The sequence below is a fragment of the Nipponia nippon genome, unplaced genomic scaffold (assembly GCF_047370975.1).
Source record: "Nipponia nippon isolate SJK-2023a ecotype South Korea unplaced genomic scaffold, ASM4737097v1 scaffold_9, whole genome shotgun sequence".
In the NCBI taxonomy this organism is placed as follows: domain Eukaryota; kingdom Metazoa; phylum Chordata; class Aves; order Pelecaniformes; family Threskiornithidae; genus Nipponia; species Nipponia nippon.
Genome location: NW_028262413.1, coordinates 23515609 through 23539735, shown reverse-complemented (window position 1 = coordinate 23539735; position 24127 = coordinate 23515609). Strand labels below are relative to the sequence as shown.

The window sequence follows — 24127 nt, the reverse complement described above, 5'->3', positions numbered from 1 at the left end:
GGCTCCGTCCTGGAACCCAAGCGGGAAGCTGGATCACCTTCGCCTACAGGCACGGCTGCAAAGAAGCGCAGGACAGAACAGCTCCCGTGACACAGTTCAAGATACTTCTTCAGACGGGAGCGGCAGTGAGCGCAATTCAAAGACGGGATTACTCCATGGCACTCATCTCTCCCTTCCACTCAGGAGCACGGTGCAAAGAGTTACCGCGTGCCTGCAGTGGCACCGCGCTGGGACGAAACGAATCGCGCGCGGAGCTGCCGGGAGGAAGGACTCCCTGGAGCTCACGCCAGCTCTAAACTCAACCCCAACAAGCCCGCTGGCTTGGCTGGCACCGGCAGCAGCTCAGGCTCCGCGGGGCTGGCAAAGAGAGCTTTGCAAGGCAAAATCACTCAGCCCGACCCGTTCCCCCCCTGCTCCTCTCCACGTCTGAGCATCGGCCACGGAAGGAGCAACTGGCATCTCACAGGGAAAGAAGATTAAAAGGTAACTGCTCCTTCCTCCCACTGACTTCCCTGTGGGATTGCTCTCAGGCTCGAGGACAGGCATAGGCCAAGAAGTCGGGAAGCCGTCGACCTTGAGAGGAACTTAAGGAAAATTGCACGTGAACAAGCTCTTGCCACTCTGTCAGTGTTTATGCTTTCAAGGGAAGGGACATTGAGAACTTACCTCCGGGGTGCCCCAAGGGCTCCAAACCAACATCCAGCCGAGAAGCTGGATAACCATTGCCGCCACCCTCACCTAGACGCAAGCACAAATGAGAAATGTTTCCATTGCATGCTGGGATCCACTGCTGCCTTAGTGAACTGCAGGCACTGGAAGGGGGGTCAGGTGACAGCGGGGGAGCCAGACGTAGGTGGAGTTTGCCAAAGCTGCAGAGGGGCCCAGTGACCTCCTGTCTGTCTCCTGGCAGCTCTCCAAACACTCTTTCCAGGCCATGTGCAACACCCCTCGAGGAGCGGATGGACCAACGTACGGCCCCTCGGGGCTTTCTTACTGGGAGAGCTCTCACGCACGCGGAGGAAACCCTCGCTAAAGCACTGGAGGGAAAAAACCATCATCCACACTTCCCGGGGAGAAGAGCCCGCTGGCCCGTGAAAGGCTGCACCAGTGTCCCCCGCTTACCTGCTCCCTGCGCTCGCCACGGAGCAGCCCAGGCAGCCCTGACATGTAGGGCCACCAGGAGGAGGAGGATGAGGAGGAGGCGGCGGGCGGGGGCCATGGCCCCCTGCGCTCGCACCATGTTGCTGCTGCTGCTGCGGCTGCCGCTGTTGCCGCTGCTGCCGCTGCTGCTGCAGTTGGGGCCGGGGGCTGAGCGGTTGGTGCTTATGGCCAGCGCGGCACCGTGGGGCTCTGTGACCTCACAGCCCTGCTGTGACCTCACGGCTGTGCTGAGGCAGCGTGGAGAGGGCTCTCGGGGCGCTCGTGGAGAGCCGCTGGAGCGCAGTCCCAGCCGGGGCTGAGCCCACAGCTCTGCCCTGTTTTCCGGGCGCTGTCACAGGGGCAGCGAGGAGCTCACAGTCCCCCAAAACAACAGGAAACCAGAGCCAAGGGATTTCGGACCTCCTCGGGTGCTGTTAGCAACAGCTCATGAGGCTGAAGAGTGAGTGGTTTCAGTCTCGAGACTCAAGTGCAAGATCCCCTCCTGTAGGCAGCTTCCAGGCTGGAGCCCCGTTTGGTGCCTTGGGGGACCCCAGGGCTAACGAGTCACTTTCACCTTACGGGAAAGAGGAAGCCGTTACTTCTCCATTTCTTCTTCATGCGAAATCTAAGGGAATACTTTCTGTCAGGTCCTCAAAGAGCTAAGTCATAGAATCATAGAATCGTTTAGGTGGGAAAAGACCTTTAAGATCATCGAGACCAACTGTTGGCCTAGCACTGCCAAGTCCACCACTAAACCATGTCCCTAAGCACCACATCTACCCGTCTTTGAAATACCTCCAGGAATGGGGACTCAAGCACAAGGTGCTGGCCTCTCCACATCCCTCTGTAGAGCCCTCCCACCCTCCAGCAGATCAACACTCTCGCCCAGCTTGGTGTCGTCTGCTATTTCACTCGATCCCCTCGTCCAGATCATTGACAGAGATATAAAACAGAACCGGCTCCAATACTGAGCCCTGGGCAACACCACTTGTGACCGGCCGCCAACTGGATTTAACTCCGTTCACCACCACTCTTTGGGCCCGGCCATTCAGCCAGTTTTTTACCCAGCGAAGAGTACACCTGTCCAAGCCATGAGCAGCCAGTTTCTCCAGGAGAATGCTGTGGGCAACGGTGCCAAAGGCTTTACTAAAGGCCACGTAGACAACATCCACAGCCTCTCCCTCGTCCATTAAGCAGGTCACCTTGTCACAGAAAGAGGTCAGGTTAGTCAGGCAGGACCTGCCTTTCATAAACCCATGCTGAGTGCGCCCGATCACCTGCTTGTCTTGTATGTGCCGCGTGATGGCACTCAGGATGATCTGCTCCATAACCTTGCGCGGCACCGAGGTCAGGCTGACAGCCCTGTAGTTCCCCGGATCCTCCTCCCGGCCCTTCTTGTAGATGGGCATGACGTTGGCTAACTTCCAGTCAACTGGGACCTCCCCGGTTAGCCAGGACTGCTGAGAGATGATGGAAAGTGGCTTGGCGAGCTCTTCTGCCAGCTCCCTCAGTACCCTTGCGTGGATCCCGTCCGGCCCCATAGACTTGTGTGTGTCAAAGTGGTGTAGCAGGTCACTAACCATTTCCCCTTGGATTATGGGGGCTTCGTTCTGCTCCCTGTCCCTGTCTTCCAGCTCAGAGGGCTGGGTACCCCAGGAACAACTGGTCAATCAAGAAAACAACTGGTCAATCACTCAAACAGAACAAATATTCTCTTAAATTATTTGACATGCAAAAGGAAACCTCGAGAGAGCACACGGCGGGTATATGCTGCCTGACCGTCCTAGCGGCCTTCTGCTACATCATGATGTGACTACATCAGTGGAGAAAGGAAGCGCTACGGACGTCATCTCTCTGCACTTGTGTAAGGCCTTTGACACGGTCCTCCACAGCATCCTTCTCTCTAAATTGGAGAGATACGGATCTGTTGGATGGACTGTTTGTGGGTAAGGAATTGGTTGGATGGTCCAGTCAATGTTAATGGCAGTCCCTGCCAGGTGAAAGCAAATCTCTCCCTATCTGTCCCCGATATGGGGAGCCTAAAAAGAACATATCCTTCCCACCTACTATTGCCATTCACGGCAAGGCTTGTTCGTTGACACAACGGGCTGTCGCAATCAGACCAAGAGCAGCCGCAGCGAGCAGTTCAGCGGCGGTGTTCAGGGCTCTGTCATCTAGCGCTAGTCACCACTTGCCATGAGGTCTCTCTACCGGCCATGCAGGAGAATTGTAGCGGGAAGGAGACTTGACCACGCTTCCCCGTCCTTCCAGCTCTTTTCAGGAGCAGCCCGGATGGCATCAGAAGGTGACTTGTATTGTGAGAAAAAGGGGCAGGAGCTGGACCTCATGCTACTGACCTGTTTGCAACAGGTTCACAGTCAGGGATGTGCTGATGTGAGGTAAACTGTGGGGCAGAGCGCGTGGTGCCCCTATCTCCCACGAGTCCACCCACGACTGACCCTTCAAGGCATCCACACCTAACCTGTTACGGGGACCTAGAAGTAGGGCCGGACTGTCCGTCCATTAGATAGAATTAATTTAGCCTTGACCAGTGGGTGGGTGGTGATTTGCCATTACCACCTACAAGAGAAACTCTTGGCTTGCTAAGTGGAGGCTGTCCTTTGTTAAGTGTCCTTACCTACCATCCATATTTGGGCTCCTGTGTCAATGAGGAATGTTGTAAAGTAGCAGTCACTAATGGCCGCCATCAGCTCAGGACTGGGAGCCTGAGCAGTGGGGGCAGCGGCCCCAGGGATCAAGCTCTGACCCCAGTTTCCTACATATTGGCAGTGGAGGTTCAGCGCTGATGGGTTCGGGCACCTCCCCGGGCTCACACCCCTCACATCCGCTGGCTCCCGTGTCGTACGGTGTCACTCCATCGCCTGACACAGACCCCGGAGGACAATCGTGAGGAATTCATGAGGGAAACCGGGACCAATTGCCATACAACGGGAGTTGGCAGCCCATTTAACGGTCTCGTGGAGAGCCCTTTGTCGAACCACATCTTCCATCACGGGTCATGCTCAGTGGTGACTGAGGGTGCTCCCCAGTTTCCCCTTTCTGCTTTCATCTTTTGCACAGAGACAGGCTGGGTCTTTCCTGTTATGTAGACTCATAGACTCATAAAGTCACAGAATGGTTTGGGTTGGAAGGAACCTTAAAGATCATCTAGTTCCAACCCCTCTGCCATGGGCAGAAACACCTTCCACTAGAGCAGGTTGCTCAAAGGCCCCGTCCAACCTGGCCTTGAACACTTCCAGGGATGGGGCATCCACAACTTCTCTGGGCAACCTGTTCCAGTGCCTCACCACCCTCTGAGTAAAGAAGTTCTTCCTTATATCTAATCTAAATCTATCCTCTTTCAGTTTAAAGCCATTACCCCTTGGCCTATCACGATATGCCCTTGTAAAAGTCCCTCTCCAGCTTTCTTGCAGGCCCTCTTCAGGTACTGGAAGGCTCCTATAAGGTCTCGCCGGAGCCTTCTCTTCTCCAGGCTGAACAACCCCAACTCGCTCAGCCTGTCCTCATAGGAGAGGTGCTCCGGCCCACTGGTTGTCTCCGTGGCCCTCCTCTGGACTCGCTCCAGCAGGTCCACGTCCTTCTGAGGCTGGCGGCCCCAGAGCTGAACGCAGCATTCCAGGTGGTGTCTCACGAGAGCGGAGCAGAGGGGGAGAATCGCCTCCCTCGACCTGCTGGTCACGCTTCTTTTGATGCGGCCCAGGATCCAGTTGGCTTTCTGGGCTGCAAGCGCACATGGCCAGGTCCTGTTGAGTTTCTCATCAACCAACACGCCCAAGGCCTTCTCCTCAGAGCTGCTCTCTACCCATTCTCTGCCCAGCCTGTATTTGTGCTTGGGATTGCCCCAACCCATGTGCGGGACCTTGCACTTGGCCTTGTTGAACCTCATGAGGTTCGCACGGGCCCACCTCTCCGGCCTGTCAAGGTCCCTCTGGATGGCATCCCTACCCTCCAGCGTGTCGACCGCACCACACAGCTTGGTGTCATCGGGAAACTTGCTGAGGGCGCGCACAGTCCCACTGGCCACGTCGCCGACAAAGATGTTAAACAGTGCCGGTCCCAAGACCGACCCCTGAGGAACGCCACTCGTCACTTGGACATCTTGCCGTTGGCCGATCTCCACTTGGACATCGAGCCGTTGACCGCAACTCTTTGAGCGCGACCATCCCGCCAATTCCGAATCCACCGAGCGTGGGCATCCACAGCTGCGCGCGGGCGCGGAGCTCAGCTAGCGCTGGTGCCTCGCGGTGTTTGCTGTTGGTACCACCCGGACACTTGTGCGACAGCTCTGTCCCTCTTTATTTGGAGGGAAATGGCTGATCCCAAAGCTGTTGGGGGGGGGTTTCTGTCAGCGCACCCCCAACCCTTGCCCTGGCGGGGCTGCCCTCAGCGCTTGCCGGAGGGCCGGAGCAGCGGGCTCGGGGGGCGGGGGGCCTGTTTCTGCTGGGGCTGGGGCTGGAGGGCGCTGGGCTGGTTCCGCCACAGCAGGGCTTCTGGGGACGGGCTGGCGGGGCGCAGGGGCCTTGGGGAGGACGGGCTGGGGGGGCGCGGGGGCCTTGGGGAGGACGGGCTGGGGGTGTGCGGGGGCCGTGGGGAGGACGGGCTGGGGGGGCGCGGGGGCCGTGGGGAGGACGGGCTGGGGGGGCGCGGGGACCATGGGGAGGACGGGCTGGGGGGGCGCGGGGGCCGTGGGGAGGACGGGCGCGCCGGTGTTTGAGGCCGGTGTGGCGGCTGCTGGCGTTGGGTCTGGCTCTGAGGGACGCTGGGGCGGCTGGTTCGGCTCTCAGGGACGCTGGGGCGGTTGGTCCGGCTCTCAGGGATGCTGGGGCGGCTGGTCTGGCTCTCGGGGACGCTGGGGCGGTTCGTCCAGCTCTCTGGGATGCTGGGGCGGCTGGTCCAGCTCTCTGGGATGCTGGGGCAGCTGGTCCGGCTCTCAGGGATGCCAGGGCGGCCGGTCCGGCTGTCCGGGCGCGAGGGGCGGCTGCCAGTTTCCCGCTGGGCTCCTGAAGCTGCAGAGAGCTGCCTGTGGAGGGAGGAGGCTGCTGAGGCCCTCAGCTGCAGATGGGCCACAGGGACTCTCCTCCACAGCACGGCGCAGAGCTGGCAAGGTTCACCACCGGGGGCTGAGCTGCTGGCACAGCTTGGCCGAGGTGGACACCTGCACCTCGTGGCACCACCGAGCCCCAGCAGGGGCATTCCTCCCGGCAGGTTCACTGGTCAGGAGCGGGAGCTAGCGCACGTCTCGCTTTCTACGGTAATCTCATGCCCCTCTCTTTCTCTTCCTGACCTTGCTTTGCCTATGCCTGTTGCTCCTGGGGGCTGCTCTTGTCCAGGCAGGGTCAGCTTGAGCTAACACTGGCTCCAGCCAGAGCGGGCTCCCGAGAAGAACACCCGGGAGTTAAGACACCACTTAAAGCCTCTGCCAGCAGCAGAAGCCTTGGCAGAGTTTTTTGGCCAACCACTAACTCGCCGCTCGACAGCAGCCTGACTAGAAATGCTTTGTGGCTACAAGCAGCCATTGAAGGGGGGGAAAGCAACGACTCACTGTTTTCTCTTCCTCCGCCGATGGATCCAAACACAGCACAACGCTATCGCAAGTGGCACGGAAACCACGGCTGCTCCTGTGCCTATCATACAGCGCCTTCGTATGTCTTGGGGACACAAACCACTTGTGATGTTCTGGGGATCGTAAACCCTTGCGGTTGTCTTGCCGAGCACATCTGGAGGAGCAATTTGCGACGTTAGGCCATCCTGTGCACCACTGGTAAGCTTGCAGCACGTTTGATATGGCCGTGAAGTTCTCTGTTTCCCCCCAGTGCTGGTGCCTGGAGGCACGCTCCCACCCTTTGGCACAGGTTGTCCCACCGACCAAAACTCGGAAGGCCAGAAGGAGAGCAGGGGGAGGGGAGCACAGCTGCTTGCCCAGTCGCTCCTTCGAGGGACACGGGCAAAAACCATTCCTGCAGCAGGCAGTGCCACCCCCAACTCTCCCTCGCCCCAGGCCAGCTCCCACAGCCCGAGGGGACAGAGTCAGGCCTTCCCAAGAGATGCTTGAGCCTTGCTCTCCCCCTTCTGCCTTTTCCCCAGCACGGCACCGCTTGCAGCCGCTCCCAGGTTTCGGGACTTGTCTCCCACTTAGGGAGCTCAGCAAGACTGCTCAGTACCTGAGTCCGTTTGAGGAAATCCATATACCCTGCTGCGCTGGTCTTCTCTGGGCCTTGGCAGCACTGCCAAAAAGCAGAGACGACAGGGAAAGCCTCAGCATGGCTCAGGCACAGAGGATGCAGGAGGATGGGGAGGTTCCCTCTAAGACCAAGCCCAGTCTGGGAGTCAGGGCATCGCTCTGGACCTCAGCTGACGGGAGGGATCCCGCTCTGTGCTGCTCTTGTGCCCTGGGCCTCTAGGGACTCAGGGCAAGCTCTGGGATGCAGCTAGAGCGGGAGGTACGTTCGTGCAAGAGTCACGTTTCCCATCATCCGCGGAACATGGTCCAGATGCCTCGAACCCAAAACACTCCCAGCTTTGGCTGCTGACGTGACGTGCAAGAGCGGGCACTGGGGGAAGAGCCTGCTGACACACAGCCATCCTGATGGGTGACACTGGCTGACCACGGGACAGCAATTACCCGGCGTGCCGGCGGCTTGCATCGCCTCTCTTTCTTCAGCAGAGACTGTCAGTGAGCCACCGCTTCCTTCCGGCAGCGCCTCCTTCTGCACAGCCTCTCGGTCCATCTCTTGAAAAAGCAAGCGGGACAGTTGGATCAGATGGAACTGTTCCCCATCAGGGAGATGGCATCTTCAGGAGGCAAGACTTTCTTTGAGAAAGACATTGATAAGGTTTTGAAAAAACGCCTGGGCTTTTGGGGCTGCGCCTAGTCACTGCTCCAAACACCAGCCACGCCTGACCTGCTGGGAGACCAGGCAATTGCACGTAGTGCATTCTCCGCAAAGTGTAAGGCGATGCTAAAGGCCTTCCTTCAAAGAGGACGGGAAGAAGCTGCAGCCAGGCCAGGTGGGGAAACAGCCCTTCTGAGAAGGGCTCCTCCGCAAGGCCCTCATGCCCTTCCCTGTAAGCACCAGCAACGGTCACGTTGGTCCCATCCCAGCTATCGCTCTGCAGACGGGAAATGGAGCACAACCCAAAAAGCCTGCCCAGTCAGCATCTCCACCTGACTTCCAGCACTAGGAAAGGGCAAGCAGCATTGCCTGGGACCTCGCTCCCGCCTGGAACTGGCCCAGTGTCAAGCAGTGCTGCGCGTGAGCCCAACACAAGTTCAGCACGTGCCAGGCCCTCAAATCTGCCTACCGACATGTGCACAAGCCATCTCCGAGCCCTACTGGTCAAACTGGGGCAGCAGCAGCCCCTGGCACTCGGCCTGAACCACGACTGGCAGCAGAGGCTCTGCACCATCTCTGTGGCTCGCCAGCACCTGCAAGGCGTGAAAGCCAGCGTTGCTGCTGCGAGGCTCCGATCGAGCCCTTCCTGCTGTGCCGGCTACAACGTGTGCAGACGTGTATCTAAATCCTCCGGTTGCCGAGCCTCACGGCTAAGGCAGAGTGAAATATACCCACCGTGTCCTCTCTTCAGTTCCTCCAGGATTTGCCTTAGGACCTCAGATGGCTCCGGGGACTTTCTTCCTCCTTCAGCTTGGTACTTTGCTCTTGGAGGACCTTAACAGAAAGCATTTGGTTCAACTTCACACGATTAAATTACAGAAAAGCAGTGCACAGCCTGCAAGGTCAGCAGAGACCGACTACTCACCCCTGCGATGCCAGCTTGGCTCTAGCGCAGCATCCAGCTGAGGAGCTGGAAAAGTCCTCCCTGCGGGCTCATCTGTAACTAAACACCCAGAGAAGCTTCCGCCATCTATTGTGATCTACTGAGTCGCAGAAGCCGTAAGGGGATCACGCGAGGAGAGGGCGCACGCGTAGAGGCGCCTGGCTGGCTGACCCTTGGGCTTTCAGCTGGCAGCTCTCAAAGGGCGGAAAAAGCCGTGACGTACCCATGCCATCTGCCAGAGGCTCCGTCCTGGAACCCAAGCGGGAAGCTGGATCACCTTCGCCTACAGGCACGGCTGCAAAGAAGCGCAGGACAGAACAGCTCCCGTGACACAGTTCAAGATACTTCTTCAGACGGGAGCGGCAGTGAGCGCAATTCAAAGACGGGATTACTCCATGGCACTCATCTCTCCCTTCCACTCAGGAGCACGGTGCAAAGAGTTACCGCGTGCCTGCAGTGGCACCGCGCTGGGACGAAACGAATCGCGCGCGGAGCTGCCGGGAGGAAGGACTCCCTGGAGCTCACGCCAGCTCTAAACTCAACCCCAACAAGCCCGCTGGCTTGGCTGGCACCGGCAGCAGCTCAGGCTCCGCGGGGCTGGCAAAGAGAGCTTTGCAAGGCAAAATCACTCAGCCCGACCCGTTCCCCCCCTGCTCCTCTCCACGTCTGAGCATCGGCCACGGAAGGAGCAACTGGCATCTCACAGGGAAAGAAGATTAAAAGGTAACTGCTCCTTCCTCCCACTGACTTCCCTGTGGGATTGCTCTCAGGCTCGAGGACAGGCATAGGCCAAGAAGTCGGGAAGCCGTCGACCTTGAGAGGAACTTAAGGAAAATTGCACGTGAACAAGCTCTTGCCACTCTGTCAGTGTTTATGCTTTCAAGGGAAGGGACATTGAGAACTTACCTCCGGGGTGCCCCAAGGGCTCCAAACCAACATCCAGCCGAGAAGCTGGATAACCATTGCCGCCACCCTCACCTAGACGCAAGCACAAATGAGAAATGTTTCCATTGCATGCTGGGATCCACTGCTGCCTTAGTGAACTGCAGGCACTGGAAGGGGGGTCAGGTGACAGCGGGGGAGCCAGACGTAGGTGGAGTTTGCCAAAGCTGCAGAGGGGCCCAGTGACCTCCTGTCTGTCTCCTGGCAGCTCTCCAAACACTCTTTCCAGGCCATGTGCAACACCCCTCGAGGAGCGGATGGACCAACGTACGGCCCCTCGGGGCTTTCTTACTGGGAGAGCTCTCACGCACGCGGAGGAAACCCTCGCTAAAGCACTGGAGGGAAAAAACCATCATCCACACTTCCCGGGGAGAAGAGCCCGCTGGCCCGTGAAAGGCTGCACCAGTGTCCCCCGCTTACCTGCTCCCTGCGCTCGCCACGGAGCAGCCCAGGCAGCCCTGACATGTAGGGCCACCAGGAGGAGGAGGATGAGGAGGAGGCGGCGGGCGGGGGCCATGGCCCCCTGCGCTCGCACCATGTTGCTGCTGCTGCTGCGGCTGCCGCTGTTGCCGCTGCTGCCGCTGCTGCTGCAGTTGGGGCCGGGGGCTGAGCGGTTGGTGCTTATGGCCAGCGCGGCACCGTGGGGCTCTGTGACCTCACAGCCCTGCTGTGACCTCACGGCTGTGCTGAGGCAGCGTGGAGAGGGCTCTCGGGGCGCTCGTGGAGAGCCGCTGGAGCGCAGTCCCAGCCGGGGCTGAGCCCACAGCTCTGCCCTGTTTTCCGGGCGCTGTCACAGGGGCAGCGAGGAGCTCACAGTCCCCCAAAACAACAGGAAACCAGAGCCAAGGGATTTCGGACCTCCTCGGGTGCTGTTAGCAACAGCTCATGAGGCTGAAGAGTGAGTGGTTTCAGTCTCGAGACTCAAGTGCAAGATCCCCTCCTGTAGGCAGCTTCCAGGCTGGAGCCCCATTTGGTGCCTTGGGGGACCCCAGGGCTAACGAGTCACTTTCACCTTACGGGAAAGAGGAAGCCGTTACTTCTCCATTTCTTCTTCATGCGAAATCTAAGGGAATACTTTCTGTCAGGTCCTCAAAGAGCTAAGTCATAGAATCATAGAATCGTTTAGGTGGGAAAAGACCTTTAAGATCATTGAGACCAACTGTTGGCCTAGCACTGCCAAGTCCACCACTAAACCATGTCCCTAAGCACCACATCTACCCGTCTTTGAAATACCTCCAGGAATGGGGACTCAAGCACAAGGTGCTGGCCTCTCCACATCCCTCTGTAGAGCCCTCCCACCCTCCAGCAGATCAACACTCTCGCCCAGCTTGGTGTCGTCTGCTATTTCACTCGATCCCCTCGTCCAGATCATTGACAGAGATATAAAACAGAACCGGCTCCAATACTGAGCCCTGGGCAACACCACTTGTGACCGGCCGCCAACTGGATTTAACTCCGTTCACCACCACTCTTTGGGCCCGGCCATTCAGCCAGTTTTTTACCCAGCGAAGAGTACACCTGTCCAAGCCATGAGCAGCCAGTTTCTCCAGGAGAATGCTGTGGGCAACGGTGCCAAAGGCTTTACTAAAGGCCACGTAGACAACATCCACAGCCTCTCCCTCGTCCATTAAGCAGGTCACCTTGTCACAGAAAGAGGTCAGGTTAGTCAGGCAGGACCTGCCTTTCATAAACCCATGCTGAGTGCGCCCGATCACCTGCTTGTCTTGTATGTGCCGCGTGATGGCACTCAGGATGATCTGCTCCATAACCTTGCGCGGCACCGAGGTCAGGCTGACAGCCCTGTAGTTCCCCGGATCCTCCTCCCGGCCCTTCTTGTAGATGGGCATGACGTTGGCTAACTTCCAGTCAACTGGGACCTCCCCGGTTAGCCAGGACTGCTGAGAGATGATGGAAAGTGGCTTGGCGAGCTCTTCTGCCAGCTCCCTCAGTACCCTTGCGTGGATCCCGTCCGGCCCCATAGACTTGTGTGTGTCAAAGTGGTGTAGCAGGTCACTAACCATTTCCCCTTGGATTATGGGGGCTTCGTTCTGCTCCCTGTCCCTGTCTTCCAGCTCAGAGGGCTGGGTACCCCAGGAACAACTGGTCAATCAAGAAAACAACTGGTCAATCACTCAAACAGAACAAATATTCTCTTAAATTATTTGACATGCAAAAGGAAACCTCGAGAGAGCACACGGCGGGTATATGCTGCCTGACCGTCCTAGCGGCCTTCTGCTACATCATGATGTGACTACATCAGTGGAGAAAGGAAGCGCTACGGACGTCATCTCTCTGCACTTGTGTAAGGCCTTTGACACGGTCCTCCACAGCATCCTTCTCTCTAAATTGGAGAGATACGGATCTGTTGGATGGACTGTTTGTGGGTAAGGAATTGGTTGGATGGTCCAGTCAATGTTAATGGCAGTCCCTGCCAGGTGAAAGCAAATCTCTCCCTATCTGTCCCCGATATGGGGAGCCTAAAAAGAACATATCCTTCCCACCTACTATTGCCATTCACGGCAAGGCTTGTTCGTTGACACAACGGGCTGTCGCAATCAGACCAAGAGCAGCCGCAGCGAGCAGTTCAGCGGCGGTGTTCAGGGCTCTGTCATCTAGCGCTAGTCACCACTTGCCATGAGGTCTCTCTACCGGCCATGCAGGAGAATTGTAGCGGGAAGGAGACTTGACCACGCTTCCCCGTCCTTCCAGCTCTTTTCAGGAGCAGCCCGGATGGCATCAGAAGGTGACTTGTATTGTGAGAAAAAGGGGCAGGAGCTGGACCTCATGCTACTGACCTGTTTGCAACAGGTTCACAGTCAGGGATGTGCTGATGTGAGGTAAACTGTGGGGCAGAGCGCGTGGTGCCCCTATCTCCCACGAGTCCACCCACGACTGACCCTTCAAGGCATCCACACCTAACCTGTTACGGGGACCTAGAAGTAGGGCCGGACTGTCCGTCCATTAGATAGAATTAATTTAGCCTTGACCAGTGGGTGGGTGGTGATTTGCCATTACCACCTACAAGAGAAACTCTTGGCTTGCTAAGTGGAGGCTGTCCTTTGTTAAGTGTCCTTACCTACCATCCATATTTGGGCTCCTGTGTCAATGAGGAATGTTGTAAAGTAGCAGTCACTAATGGCCGCCATCAGCTCAGGACTGGGAGCCTGAGCAGTGGGGGCAGCGGCCCCAGGGATCAAGCTCTGACCCCAGTTTCCTACATATTGGCAGTGGAGGTTCAGCGCTGATGGGTTCGGGCACCTCCCCGGGCTCACACCCCTCACATCCGCTGGCTCCCGTGTCGTACGGTGTCACTCCATCGCCTGACACAGACCCCGGAGGACAATCGTGAGGAATTCATGAGGGAAACCGGGACCAATTGCCATACAACGGGAGTTGGCAGCCCATTTAACGGTCTCGTGGAGAGCCCTTTGTCGAACCACATCTTCCATCACGGGTCATGCTCAGTGGTGACTGAGGGTGCTCCCCAGTTTCCCCTTTCTGCTTTCATCTTTTGCACAGAGACAGGCTGGGTCTTTCCTGTTATGTAGACTCATAGACTCATAAAGTCACAGAATGGTTTGGGTTGGAAGGAACCTTAAAGATCATCTAGTTCCAACCCCTCTGCCATGGGCAGAAACACCTTCCACTAGAGCAGGTTGCTCAAAGGCCCCGTCCAACCTGGCCTTGAACACTTCCAGGGATGGGGCATCCACAACTTCTCTGGGCAACCTGTTCCAGTGCCTCACCACCCTCTGAGTAAAGAAGTTCTTCCTTATATCTAATCTAAATCTATCCTCTTTCAGTTTAAAGCCATTACCCCTTGGCCTATCACGATATGCCCTTGTAAAAAGTCCCTCTCCAGCTTTCTTGCAGGCCCTCTTCAGGTACTGGAAGGCTCCTATAAGGTCTCGCCGGAGCCTTCTCTTCTCCAGGCTGAACAACCCCAACTCGCTCAGCCTGTCCTCATAGGAGAGGTGCTCCGGCCCACTGGTTGTCTCCGTGGCCCTCCTCTGGACTCGCTCCAGCAGGTCCACGTCCTTCTGAGGCTGGCGGCCCCAGAGCTGAACGCAGCATTCCAGGTGGTGTCTCACGAGAGCGGAGCAGAGGGGGAGAATCGCCTCCCTCGACCTGCTGGTCACGCTTCTTTTGATGCGGCCCAGGATCCAGTTGGCTTTCTGGGCTGCAAGCGCACATGGCCAGGTCCTGTTGAGTTTCTCATCAACCAACACGCCCAAGGCCTTCTCCTCAGAGCTGCTCTCTACCCATTCTCTGCCCAGCCTGTATTTGTGCTTGGGATTGCCCCAACCCATGTGCGGGACCTTGCACTTGGCCTTGTTGAACCTCATGAGGTTCGCACGGGCCCACCTCTCCGGCCTGTCAAGGTCCCTCTGGATGGCATCCCTACCCTCCAGCGTGTCGACCGCACCACACAGCTTGGTGTCATCGGGAAACTTGCTGAGGGCGCGCACAGTCCCACTGGCCACGTCGCCGACAAAGATGTTAAACAGTGCCGGTCCCAAGACCGACCCCTGAGGAACGCCACTCGTCACTTGGACATCTTGCCGTTGGCCGATCTCCACTTGGACATCGAGCCGTTGACCGCAACTCTTTGAGCGCGACCATCCCGCCAATTCCGAATCCACCGAGCGTGGGCATCCACAGCTGCGCGCGGGCGCGGAGCTCAGCTAGCGCTGGTGCCTCGCGGTGTTTGCTGTTGGTACCACCCGGACACTTGTGCGACAGCTCTGTCCCTCTTTATTTGGAGGGAAATGGCTGATCCCAAAGCTGTTGGGGGGGGGTTTCTGTCAGCGCACCCCCAACCCTTGCCCTGGCGGGGCTGCCTTCAGCGCTTGCCGGAGGGCCGGAGCAGCGGGCTCGGGGGGCGGGGGGCCTGTTTCTGCTGGGGCTGGGGCTGGAGGGCGCTGGGCTGGTTCCGCCACAGCAGGGCTTCTGGGGACGGGCTGGCGGGGCGCAGGGGCCTTGGGGAGGACGGGCTGGGGGGGCGGGGGCCTTGGGGAGGACGGGCTGGGGGTGTGCGGGGGCCGTGGGGAGGACGGGCTGGGGGGGCGCGGGGGCCGTGGGGAGGACGGGCTGGGGGGGCGCGGGGACCATGGGGAGGACGGGCTGGGGGGGCGCGGGGGCCGTGGGGAGGACGGGCGCGCCGGTGTTTGAGGCCGGTGTGGCGGCTGCTGGCGTTGGGTCTGGCTCTGAGGGACGCTGGGGCGGCTGGTTCGGCTCTCAGGGACGCTGGGGCGGTTGGTCCGGCTCTCAGGGATGCTGGGGCGGCTGGTCTGGCTCTCAGGGACGCTGGGGCGGTTCGTCCAGCTCTCTGGGATGCTGGGGCGGCTGGTCCAGCTCTCTGGGATGCTGGGGCAGCTGGTCCGGCTCTCAGGGATGCCAGGGCGGCCGGTCCGGCTGTCCGGGCGCGAGGGGCGGCTGCCAGTTTCCCGCTGGGCTCCTGAAGCTGCAGAGAGCTGCCTGTGGAGGGAGGAGGCTGCTGAGGCCCTCAGCTGCAGATGGGCCACAGGGACTCTCCTCCACAGCACGGCGCAGAGCTGGCAAGGTTCACCACCGGGGGCTGAGCTGCTGGCACAGCTTGGCCGAGGTGGACACCTGCACCTCGTGGCACCACCGAGCCCCAGCAGGGGCATTCCTCCCGGCAGGTTCACTGGTCAGGAGCGGGAGCTAGCGCACGTCTCGCTTTCTACGGTAATCTCATGCCCCTCTCTTTCTCTTCCTGACCTTGCTTTGCCTATGCCTGTTGCTCCTGGGGGCTGCTCTTGTCCAGGCAGGGTCAGCTTGAGCTAACACTGGCTCCAGCCAGAGCGGGCTCCCGAGAAGAACACCCGGGAGTTAAGACACCACTTAAAGCCTCTGCCAGCAGCAGAAGCCTTGGCAGAGTTTTTTGGCCAACCACTAACTCGCCGCTCGACAGCAGCCTGACTAGAAATGCTTTGTGGCTACAAGCAGCCATTGAAGGGGGGGAAAGCAACGACTCACTGTTTTCTCTTCCTCCGCCGATGGATCCAAACACAGCACAACGCTATCGCAAGTGGCACGGAAACCACGGCTGCTCCTGTGCCTATCATACAGCGCCTTCGTATGTCTTGGGGACACAAACCACTTGTGATGTTCTGGGGATCGTAAACCCTTGCGGTTGTCTTGCCGAGCACATCTGGAGGAGCAATTTGCGACGTTAGGCCATCCTGTGCACCACTGGTAAGCTTGCAGCACATTTGATATGGCCGTGAAGTTCTCTGTTTCCCCCCAGTGCTGGTGCCTGGAGGCACGCTCCCACCCTTTGGCACAGGTTGTCCCACCGACCAAAACTCGGAAGGCCAGAAGGAGAGCAGGGGGAGGGGAGCACAGCTGCTTGCCCAGTCGCTCCTTCGAGGGACACGGGCAAAAACCATTCCTGCAGCAGGCAGTGCCACCCCCAACTCTCCCTCGCCCCAGGCCAGCTCCCACAGCCCGAGGGGACAGAGTCAGGCCTTCCCAAGAGATGCTTGAGCCTTGCTCTCCCCCTTCTGCCTTTTCCCCAGCACGGCACCGCTTGCAGCCGCTCCCAGGTTTCGGGACTTGTCTCCCACTTAGGGAGCTCAGCAAGACTGCTCAGTACCTGAGTCCGTTTGAGGAAATCCATATACCCTGCTGCGCTGGTCTTCTCTGGGCCTTGGCAGCACTGCCAAAAAGCAGAGACGACAGGGAAAGCCTCAGCATGGCTCAGGCACAGAGGATGCAGGAGGATGGGGAGGTTCCCTCTAAGACCAAGCCCAGTCTGGGAGTCAGGGCATCGCTCTGGACCTCAGCTGACGGGAGGGATCCCGCTCTGTGCTGCTCTTGTGCCCTGGGCCTCTAGGGACTCAGGGCAAGCTCTGGGATGCAGCTAGAGCGGGAGGTACGTTCGTGCAAGAGTCACGTTTCCCATCATCCGCGGAACATGGTCCAGATGCCTCGAACCCAAAACACTCCCAGCTTTGGCTGCTGACGTGACGTGCAAGAGCGGGCACTGGGGGAAGAGCCTGCTGACACACAGCCATCCTGATGGGTGACACTGGCTGACCACGGGACAGCAATTACCCGGCGTGCCGGCGGCTTGCATCGCCTCTCTTTCTTCAGCAGAGACTGGCAGTGAGCCACCGCTTCCTTCCGGCAGCGCCTCCTTCTGCACAGCCTCTCGGTCCATCTCTTGAAAAAGCAAGCGGGACAGTTGGATCAGATGGAACTGTTCCCCATCAGGGAGATGGCATCTTCAGGAGGCAAGACTTTCTTTGAGAAAGACATTGATAAGGTTTTGAAAAAACGCCTGGGCTTTTGGGGCTGCGCCTAGTCACTGCTCCAAACACCAGCCACGCCTGACCTGCTGGGAGACCAGGCAATTGCACGTAGTGCATTCTCCGCAAAGTGTAAGGCGATGCTAAAGGCCTTCCTTCAAAGAGGACGGGAAGAAGCTGCAGCCAGGCCAGGTGGGGAAACAGCCCTTCTGAGAAGGGCTCCTCCGCAAGGCCCTCATGCCCTTCCCTGTAAGCACCAGCAACGGTCACGTTGGTCCCATCCCAGCTATCGCTCTGCAGACGGGAAATGGAGCACAACCCAAAAGCCTGCCCAGTCAGCATCTCCACCTGACTTCCAGCACTAGGAAAGGGCAAGCAGCATTGCCTGGGACCTCGCTCCCGCCTGGAACTGGCCCAGTGTCAAGCAGTGCTGCGCGTGAGCCCAACACAAGTTCAGCACATGCCAGGCCCTCAAATCTGCCTACCGACATGTGCACAAGCCATCTCCGAGCCCTACTGGTCAAACTGGGGCAGCAGCAGCCCCTGGCACTCGGCCTGAACCACGACTGGCAGCAGAGGCTCTGCACCATCTCTGTGGCTCGCCAGCACCTGCAAGGCGTGAAAGCCAGCGTTGCTGCTGCGAGGCTCCGATCGAGCCCTTCCTGCTGTGCCGGCTACAACGTGTGCAGACGTGTATCTAAATCCTCCGGTTGCCGAGCCTCACGGCTAAGGCAGAGTGAAATATACCCACCGTGTCCTCTCTTCAGTTCCTCCAGGATTTGCCTTAGGACCTCAGATGGCTCCGGGGACTTTCTTCCTCCTTCAGCTTGGTACTTTGCTCTTGGAGGACCTTAACAGAAAGCATTTGGTTCAACTTCACACGATTAAATTACAGAAAAGCAGTGCACAGCCTGCAAGGTCAGCAGAGACCGACTACTCACCCCTGCGATGCCAGCTTGGCTCTAGCGCAGCATCCAGCTGAGGAGCTGGAAAAGTCCTCCCTGCGGGCTCATCTGTAACTAAACACCCAGAGAAGCTTCCGCCATCTATTGTGATCTACTGAGTCGCAGAAGCCGTAAGGGGATCACGCGAGGAGAGGGCGCACGCGTAGAGGCGCCTGGCTGGCTGACCCTTGGGCTTTCAGCTGGCAGCTCTCAAAGGGGGGAAAAAGCCGTGACGTACCCATGCCATCTGCCAGAGGCTCCGTCCTGGAACCCAAGCGGGAAGCTGGATCACCTTCGCCTACAGGCACGGCTGCAAAGAAGCGCAGGACAGAACAGCTCCCGTGACACAGTTCAAGATACTTCTTCAGACGGGAGCGGCAGTGAGCGCAATTCAAAGACGGGATTACTCCATGGCACTCATCTCTCCCTTCCACTCAGGAGCACGGTGCAAAGAGTTACCGCGTGCCTGCAGTGGCACCGCGCTGGGACGAAACAAATCGCGCGCGGAGCTGCCGGGAGGAAGGACTCCCTGGAGCTCACGCCAGCTCTAAACTCAACCCCAACAAGCCCGCTGGCTTGGCTGGCACCGGCAGCAGCTCAGGCTCCGCGGGGCTGGCAAAGAGAGCTTTGCAAGGCAAAATCACTCAGCCCGACCCGTTCCCCCCCTGCTCCTCTCCACGTCTGAGCATCGGCCACGGAAGGAGCAACTGGCATCTCACAGGGAAAGAAGATTAAAAGGTAACTGCTCCTTCCTCCCACTGACTTCCCTGTGGGATTGCTCTCAGGCTCGAGGACAGGCATAGGCCAAGAAGTCGGGAAGCCGTCGACCTTGAGAGGAACTTAAGGAAAATTGCACGTGAACAAGCTCTTGCCACTCTGTCAGTGTTTATGCTTTCAAGGGAAGGGACATTGAGAACTTACCTCCGGGGTGCCCCAAGGGCTCCAAACCAACATCCAGCCGAGAAGCTGGATAACCATTGCCGCCACCCTCACCTAGACGCAAGCACAAATGAGAAATGTTTCCATTGCATGCTGGGATCCACTGCTGCCTTAGTGAACTGCAGGCACTGGAAGGGGGGGGTCAGGTGACAGCGGGGGAGCCAGACGTAGGTGGAGTTTGCCAAAGCTGCAGAGGGGCCCAGTGACCTCCTGTCTGTCTCCTGGCAGCTCTCCAAACACTCTTTCCAGGCCATGTGCAACACCCCTCGAGGAGCGGATGGACCAACGTACGGCCCCTCGGGGCTTTCTTACTGGGAGAGCTCTCACGCACGCGGAGGAAACCCTCGCTAAAGCACTGGAGGGAAAAAACCATCATCCACACTTCCCGGGGAGAAGAGCCCGCTGGCCCGTGAAAGGCTGCACCAGTGTCCCCCGCTTACCTGCTCCCTGCGCTCGCCACGGAGCAGCCCAGGCAGCCCTGACATGTAGGGCCACCAGGAGGAGGAGGATGAGGAGGAGGCGGCGGGCGGGGGCCATGGCCCCCTGCGCTCGCACCATGTTGCTGCTGCTGCTGCGGCTGCCGCTGTTGCCGCTGCTGCCGCTGCTGCTGCAGTTGGGGCCGGGGGCTGAGCGGTTGGTGCTTATGGCCAGCGCGGCACCGTGGGGCTCTGTGACCTCACAGCCCTGCTGTGACCTCACGGCTGTGCTGAGGCAGCGTGGAGAGGGCTCTCGGGGCGCTCGTGGAGAGCCGCTGGAGCGCAGTCCCAGCCGGGGCTGAGCCCACAGCTCTGCCCTGTTTTCCGGGCGCTGTCACAGGGGCAGCGAGGAGCTCACAGTCCCCCAAAACAACAGGAAACCAGAGCCAAGGGATTTCGGACCTCCTCGGGTGCTGTTAGCAACAGCTCATGAGGCTGAAGAGTGAGTGGTTTCAGTCTCGAGACTCAAGTGCAAGATCCCCTCCTGTAGGCAGCTTCCAGGCTGGAGCCCCATTTGGTGCCTTGGGGGACCCCAGGGCTAACGAGTCACTTTCACCTTACGGGAAAGAGGAAGCCGTTACTTCTCCATTTCTTCTTCATGCGAAATCTAAGGGAATACTTTCTGTCAGGTCCTCAAAGAGCTAAGTCATAGAATCATAGAATCGTTTAGGTGGGAAAAGACCTTTAAGATCATTGAGACCAACTGTTGGCCTAGCACTGCCAAGTCCACCACTAAACCATGTCCCTAAGCACCACATCTACCCGTCTTTGAAATACCTCCAGGAATGGGGACTCAAGCACAAGGTGCTGGCCTCTCCACATCCCTCTGTAGAGCCCTCCCACCCTCCAGCAGATCAACACTCTCGCCCAGCTTGGTGTCGTCTGCTATTTCACTCGATCCCCTCGTCCAGATCATTGACAGAGATATAAAACAGAACCGGCTCCAATACTGAGCCCTGGGCAACACCACTTGTGACCGGCCGCCAACTGGATTTAACTCCGTTCACCACCACTCTTTGGGCCCGGCCATTCAGCCAGTTTTTTACCCAGCGAAGAGTACACCTGTCCAAGCCATGAGCAGCCAGTTTCTCCAGGAGAATGCTGTGGGCAACGGTGCCAAAGGCTTTACTAAAGGCCACGTAGACAACAACCACAGCCTCTCCCTCGTCCATTAAGCAGGTCACCTTGTCACAGAAAGAGGTCAGGTTAGTCAGGCAGGACCTGCCTTTCATAAACCCATGCTGAGTGCGCCCGATCACCTGCTTGTCTTGTATGTGCCGCGTGATGGCACTCAGGATGATCTGCTCCATAACCTTGCGCGGCACCGAGGTCAGGCTGACAGCCCTGTAGTTCCCCGGATCCTCCTCCCGGCCCTTCTTGTAGATGGGCATGACGTTGGCTAACTTCCAGTCAACTGGGACCTCCCCGGTTAGCCAGGACTGCTGAGAGATGATGGAAAGTGGCTTGGCGAGCTCTTCTGCCAGCTCCCTCAGTACCCTTGCGTGGATCCCGTCCGGCCCCATAGACTTGTGTGTGTCAAAGTGGTGTAGCAGGTCACTAACCATTTCCCCTTGGATTATGGGGGCTTCGTTCTGCTCCCTGTCCCTGTCTTCCAGCTCAGAGGGCTGGGTACCCCAGGAACAACTGGTCAATCAAGAAAACAACTGGTCAATCACTCAAACAGAACAAATATTCTCTTAAATTATTTGACATGCAAAAGGAAACCTCGAGAGAGCACACGGCGGGTATATGCTGCCTGACCGTCCTAGCGGCCTTCTGCTACATCATGATGTGACTACATCAGTGGAGAAAGGAAGCGCTACGGACGTCATCTCTCTGCACTTGTGTAAGGCCTTTGACACGGTCCTCCACAGCATCCTTCTCTCTAAATTGGAGAGATACGGATCTGTTGGATGGACTGTTTGTGGGTAAGGAATTGGTTGGATGGTCCAGTCAATGTTAATGGCAGTCCCTGCCAGGTGAAAGCAAATCTCTCCCTATCTGTCCCCGATATGGGGAGCCTAAAAAGAACATATCCTTCCCACCTACTATTGCCATTCACGGCAAGGCTTGTTCGTTGACACAACGGGCTGTCGCAATCAGACCAAGAGCAGCCGCAGCGAGCAGTTCAGCGGCGGTGTTCAGGGCTCTGTCATCTAGCGCTAGTCACCACTTGCCATGAGGTCTCTCTACCGGCCATGCAGGAGAATTGTAGCGGGAAGGAGACTTGACCACGCTTCCCCGTCCTTCCAGCTCTTTTCAGGAGCAGCCCGGATGGCATCAGAAGGTGACTTGTATTGTGAGAAAAAGGGGCAGGAGCTGGACCTCATGCTACTGACCTGTTTGCAACAGGTTCACAGTCAGGGATGTGCTGATGTGAGGTAAACTGTGGGGCAGAGCGCGTGGTGCCCCTATCTCCCACGAGTCCACCCACGACTGACCCTTCAAGGCATCCACACCTAACCTGTTACGGGGACCTAGAAGTAGGGCCGGACTGTCCGTCCATTAGATAGAATTAATTTAGCCTTGACCAGTGGGTGGGTGGTGATTTGCCATTACCACCTACAAGAGAAACTCTTGGCTTGCTAAGTGGAGGCTGTCCTTTGTTAAGTGTCCTTACCTACCATCCATATTTGGGCTCCTGTGTCAATGAGGAATGTTGTAAAGTAGCAGTCACTAATGGCCGCCATCAGCTCAGGACTGGGAGCCTGAGCAGTGGGGGCAGCGGCCCCAGGGATCAAGCTCTGACCCCAGTTTCCTACATATTGGCAGTGGAGGTTCAGCGCTGATGGGTTCGGGCACCTCCCCGGGCTCACACCCCTCACATCCGCTGGCTCCCGTGTCGTACGGTGTCACTCCATCGCCTGACACAGACCCCGGAGGACAATCGTGAGGAATTCATGAGGGAAACCGGGACCAATTGCCATACAACGGGAGTTGGCAGCCCATTTAACGGTCTCGTGGAGAGCCCTTTGTCGAACCACATCTTCCATCACGGGTCATGCTCAGTGGTGACTGAGGGTGCTCCCCAGTTTCCCCTTTCTGCTTTCATCTTTTGCACAGAGACAGGCTGGGTCTTTCCTGTTATGTAGACTCATAGACTCATAAAGTCACAGAATGGTTTGGGTTGGAAGGAACCTTAAAGATCATCTAGTTCCAACCCCTCTGCCATGGGCAGAAACACCTTCCACTAGAGCAGGTTGCTCAAAGGCCCCGTCCAACCTGGCCTTGAACACTTCCAGGGATGGGGCATCCACAACTTCTCTGGGCAACCTGTTCCAGTGCCTCACCACCCTCTGAGTAAAGAAGTTCTTCCTTATATCTAATCTAAATCTATCCTCTTTCAGTTTAAAGCCATTACCCCTTGGCCTATCACGATATGCCCTTGTAAAAAGTCCCTCTCCAGCTTTCTTGCAGGCCCCCTTCAGGTACTGGAAGGCTCCTATAAGGTCTCGCCGGAGCCTTCTCTTCTCCAGGCTGAACAACCCCAACTCGCTCAGCCTGTCCTCATAGGAGAGGTGCTCCGGCCCACTGGTTGTCTCCGTGGCCCTCCTCTGGACTCGCTCCAGCAGGTCCACGTCCTTCTGAGGCTGGCAGCCCCAGAGCTGAACGCAGCATTCCAGGTGGTGTCTCACGAGAGCGGAGCAGAGGGGGAGAATCGCCTCCCTCGACCTGCTGGTCACGCTTCTTTTGATGCGGCCCAGGATCCAGTTGGCTTTCTGGGCTGCAAGCGCACATGGCCAGGTCCTGTTGAGTTTCTCATCAACCAACACGCCCAAGGCCTTCTCAGAGCTGCTCTCTACCCGTTCTCTGCCCAGCCTGTATTTGTGCTTGGGATTGCCCCAACCCATGTGCGGGACCTTGCACTTGGCCTTGTTGAACCTCATGAGGTTCGCACGGGCCCACCTCTCCGGCCTGTCAAGGTCCCTCTGGATGGCATCCCTACCCTCCAGCGTGTCGACCGCACCACGCAGCTTGGTGTCATCGGGAAACTTGCTGAGGGCGCGCACAGTCCCACTGGCCATGTCGCCGACAAAGATGTTAAACAGTGCCGGTCCCAAGACCGACCCCTGAGGAACGCCACTCGTCACTGATCTCCACTTGGACATCGAGCCGTTGACCGCAACTCTTTGAGCGCGACCATCCCGCCAATTCCGAATCCACCGAGCGTGGGCATCCACAGCTGCGCGCGGGCGCGGAGCTCAGCTAGCGCTGGTGCCTCGCGGTGTTTGCTGTTGGTACCACCCGGACACTTGTGCGACAGCTCTGTCCCTCTTTATTTGGAGGGAAATGGCTGATCCCAAAGCTGTTGGGGGGGGTTTCTGTCAGCGCACCCCCAACCCTTGCCCTGGCGGGGCTGCCTTCAGCGCTTGCCGGAGGGCCGGAGCAGCGGGCTCGGGGGGCGGGGGGCCTGTTTCTGCTGGGGCTGGGGCTGGAGGGCGCTGGGCTGGTTCCGCCACAGCAGGGCTTCTGGGGACGGGCTGGCGGGGCGCAGGGGCCTTGGGGAGGACGGGCTGGGGGGGCGCGGGGGCCGTGGGGAGGACGGGCTGGGGGTGTGCGGGGGCCGTGGGGAGGACGGGCGCGCCGGTGTTTGAGGCCGGTGTGGCGGCTGCTG

At 58.4% G+C, this 24127-nt stretch overlaps 2 protein-coding genes across 2 annotated transcripts; both read right to left on the bottom strand.

The window, feature by feature from the left end:
- Positions 1-5544: 5544 nt before the first annotated feature.
- Positions 5545-10396, bottom strand: LOC148050191 (uncharacterized). The gene is made up of 8 exons (XM_087744291.1): positions 10300-10396; positions 9844-9915; positions 9161-9232; positions 8920-8997; positions 8730-8828; positions 6704-6878; positions 6093-6181; positions 5545-5912 (listed from the first exon to the last, which is right to left on the bottom strand). Exons 1-8 carry the CDS (start codon positions 10394-10396, stop codon positions 5545-5547), a joined length of 1050 nt encoding a protein of 349 aa, XP_087600417.1.
- A 391-nt stretch (positions 10397-10787) lies between these two features.
- Positions 10788-23537, bottom strand: LOC148050190 (uncharacterized). Its single transcript, XM_087744290.1, has 9 exons — positions 23459-23537; positions 19019-19090; positions 18336-18407; positions 18095-18172; positions 17905-18003; positions 16960-17067; positions 15880-16054; positions 15074-15357; positions 10788-10891 (listed from the first exon to the last, which is right to left on the bottom strand). The coding sequence occupies exons 1-9, from the start codon at positions 23535-23537 to the stop codon at positions 10788-10790; spliced, it is 1071 nt and encodes a 356-aa protein (XP_087600416.1).
- Positions 23538-24127: the final 590 nt, after the last annotated feature.